The following is a 2,625-nucleotide window of genomic DNA, read 5'->3' on the forward strand; positions in this document are numbered from 1 at the left end:
TGCAAGAACTCTAGAACTGAGCTTGCCTCACTCATTAAGTCATTATGCTCTTGGTGTTTACTGTTTACTTTTATTAATGTAGTCTTTGATACACTACCTACTACTTTCGGTTTTTTTACTTTTAGCAAAGCAATGTAGCCACTCGACATAAACAGTAATTACGCCCCCCAAAGTAGTTCCATTGCAATTATTATTTTATTGCCATGGCGCATTGTAAGTTTCATACTAGTAATACATTGTATCAATTCCCCGTATGCACTGGCACGGAATTAACTCATCCACTAAAAAGGTATTCACGGATTTCATTCATCGCACATAGCTCATTGTTTCCCTTTCAGTGCGTGTAAGATGCGGCTCCGGCTGTGATGCCCCAGGGCGGTATTGGGGCATCATGCCCCCGTTTTTCTTGAAGCGTTGGATATTCCTCATTCAATCTCAATCATTCATTACGCCCCCCTCTCTCTCTCTCCTATTATCTTCTATACCGGTTGAAAAGAGCATTCGAAAGCCCTCAATTTTTTGGCAACCTCTCTCTCTATCTTCTCCCGCCTCACCACTGCCTCTGCCACGGCAAACGGCGACATTCACCACGAAGGCCCCGCTGGCGAACACAACATCCTCTACCGACGACCCGCCCTCCGATCTGGAATTCCGATCGTCACTCGACGATGCATGGTACACCGCTCGGGTGGTGCTCGAAGAAAGTACCAACACGCTCGTCGTGGAGTTCGACAACTTCTACGATTGGAATGACAAGAGGTTCTCCGCCACGGGCTTTCCAAGCGCCAAGGCCGTGGACAAGTTCCTCGGGAGAGTGCGGCCGCTGTCGCAGCAGTTGCAAGATGACCAGTGCTCCAGGGTCTTTGAAGGGATGACTGTCTGTGCGTTGTTCAAGTTTGAAAATGATGAGACGCCGTTGTTGAAGCGGTGAGTGAGTAAGTATAGGGCCTTTTATTTTCCCCTCATTTGATAAAGTTATACGACACGATTGTTGAAGCAGTGAGTGAGTTTTTGGCTTTTTTTGTTTTCCTTCATCTGAAAAACTTCTACGACACCGTCGTTTTCCTCATTTGAATATAAATATTTTCCTTCTCCGGCGTTATCATGCTTATTTGAATTTTAAATTGCGCATAGAGACATTGATGATTACTTGAAAGGCTACGTAGTTGGGTTTGTAATATCTGTGAGATGAAAAATCAAAAGTGCCTAATTGGAATCTGTAATCGAGTCCCAAATTAGAAGAGGGGAATTTTATGTTTTAGTGTATCCAGGGGGAATAGGAATGAGGAAGTTAAACAGGTTGTTAATATCTTGTTGAGGTATATTATTTTAAAAACCCCAATTTTCGTTGGTCAGTTTGAGCCGGAGATGGGTGGTAAGGAGGGAAACTATGATGATTGTGAAAGGGGAATTGGGTGAAGGTGAAGGACCATTGAGGAATGTTCAGGTGATTTCGGTTGGGAAAGAGTTTTCTTTGGACGAGAGTTAAATACATACGGATAAGGAATTGGTGATCTCTTTTCCGTTTGATCATTGCATGTTTTGGCATCGATTTCTGTAGCTTTCCGTATTGATGAATGATAAATTTTATTTGCAAATTGGAACCTTACATAACCATTTTGGAGTAGTAGTTTCTATTGCAAAGTTTGGAATTCACTTCACTTTCGTATGGTTTCTTCTTCAGAGTGTCTTCAAAAACTCATTAGTTTAGGTACCAATTTTAACCTGGATCATTCTTAGTCAATAGTTCTTCGATTCACCAATTGAAGTGTTTTCTATCGAACAAAAATCATCATTTTCATCATCACTTAATTAGTGGTAAATATTTCCATAATGCAAACATATTATGTTCATTGTTATCTTAATAAGCCAAAAATGAAATTATTGAGATAAATGAGATGTTCTCTTGCAACTATGTACCTAGTTTTTTTGCTTGGGCTGCCTCTTAGGTTTTATCAATACTGATGGGTTTTTTTTGGTTTACAGATTGCTCCTTTAGCGGAGTATCCCGTGGTTCTGCTTTGGGTTATGGACTATCAAGATCAACGTTGAATTTTTATTGTGGATTCTCCGTGCTGCAAGTTGAACTTTTTGTTTGGTTATCCATTTGTTTGGATACAATTTGTTGTCCATTTCTTTGTATACCGTGCTTCAATTTTTGGTTTTTCCCCTTGGCCTTGTTGTGTTTAAAGCCGCTAATTGTGAAATCGGCTTGCGAATATTGGATGTCTTATCACAAATACTGAATGTACTTACCACGAATAATGGATGCACTTACTTAAAACTGGACATACTTACCACAGACTTTGGAAGAAAGTAATGCCAACTGTTGGAGGTATTTACTATGGAAATGAACATACTTACCATGAATAGTGGATTTACTTACTTAAAACTGGACATACTTACCACACACTTTGGAAGAAAATCAACAGCTAGAGGTACTTATTATGGAAATGAACATATTTTCCACGACTACAAAATGTTTTTACAAATTTTACTTAAAGATGGACATACTTGCCACAGATTTTGGATAAATTAAATACATGTGGCTCTTTTTTTGGATGTTAATTGCCTCTCTTTTTGTTATGTGGTTCACGGAAATAAAAAATAAAAAATAAATAGATG

At 39.3% G+C, this 2,625-nt stretch overlaps 1 protein-coding gene across 1 annotated transcript; it reads left to right on the forward strand.

The window, feature by feature from the left end:
* The first annotated feature begins 321 nt into the window (after positions 1–321).
* On the forward strand, positions 322–2,284 carry LOC131307215 (uncharacterized). Its single transcript, XM_058333650.1, has 2 exons — positions 322–927; positions 1,987–2,284. Exons 1-2 carry the CDS (start codon positions 392–394, stop codon positions 1,997–1,999), a joined length of 549 nt encoding a protein of 182 aa, XP_058189633.1. The 5' UTR covers positions 322–391; the 3' UTR covers positions 2,000–2,284.
* Positions 2,285–2,625: the final 341 nt, after the last annotated feature.

The sequence above is a fragment of the Rhododendron vialii genome, chromosome 1a (assembly GCF_030253575.1).
Source record: "Rhododendron vialii isolate Sample 1 chromosome 1a, ASM3025357v1".
Lineage (NCBI taxonomy): Eukaryota > Viridiplantae > Streptophyta > Magnoliopsida > Ericales > Ericaceae > Rhododendron > Rhododendron vialii.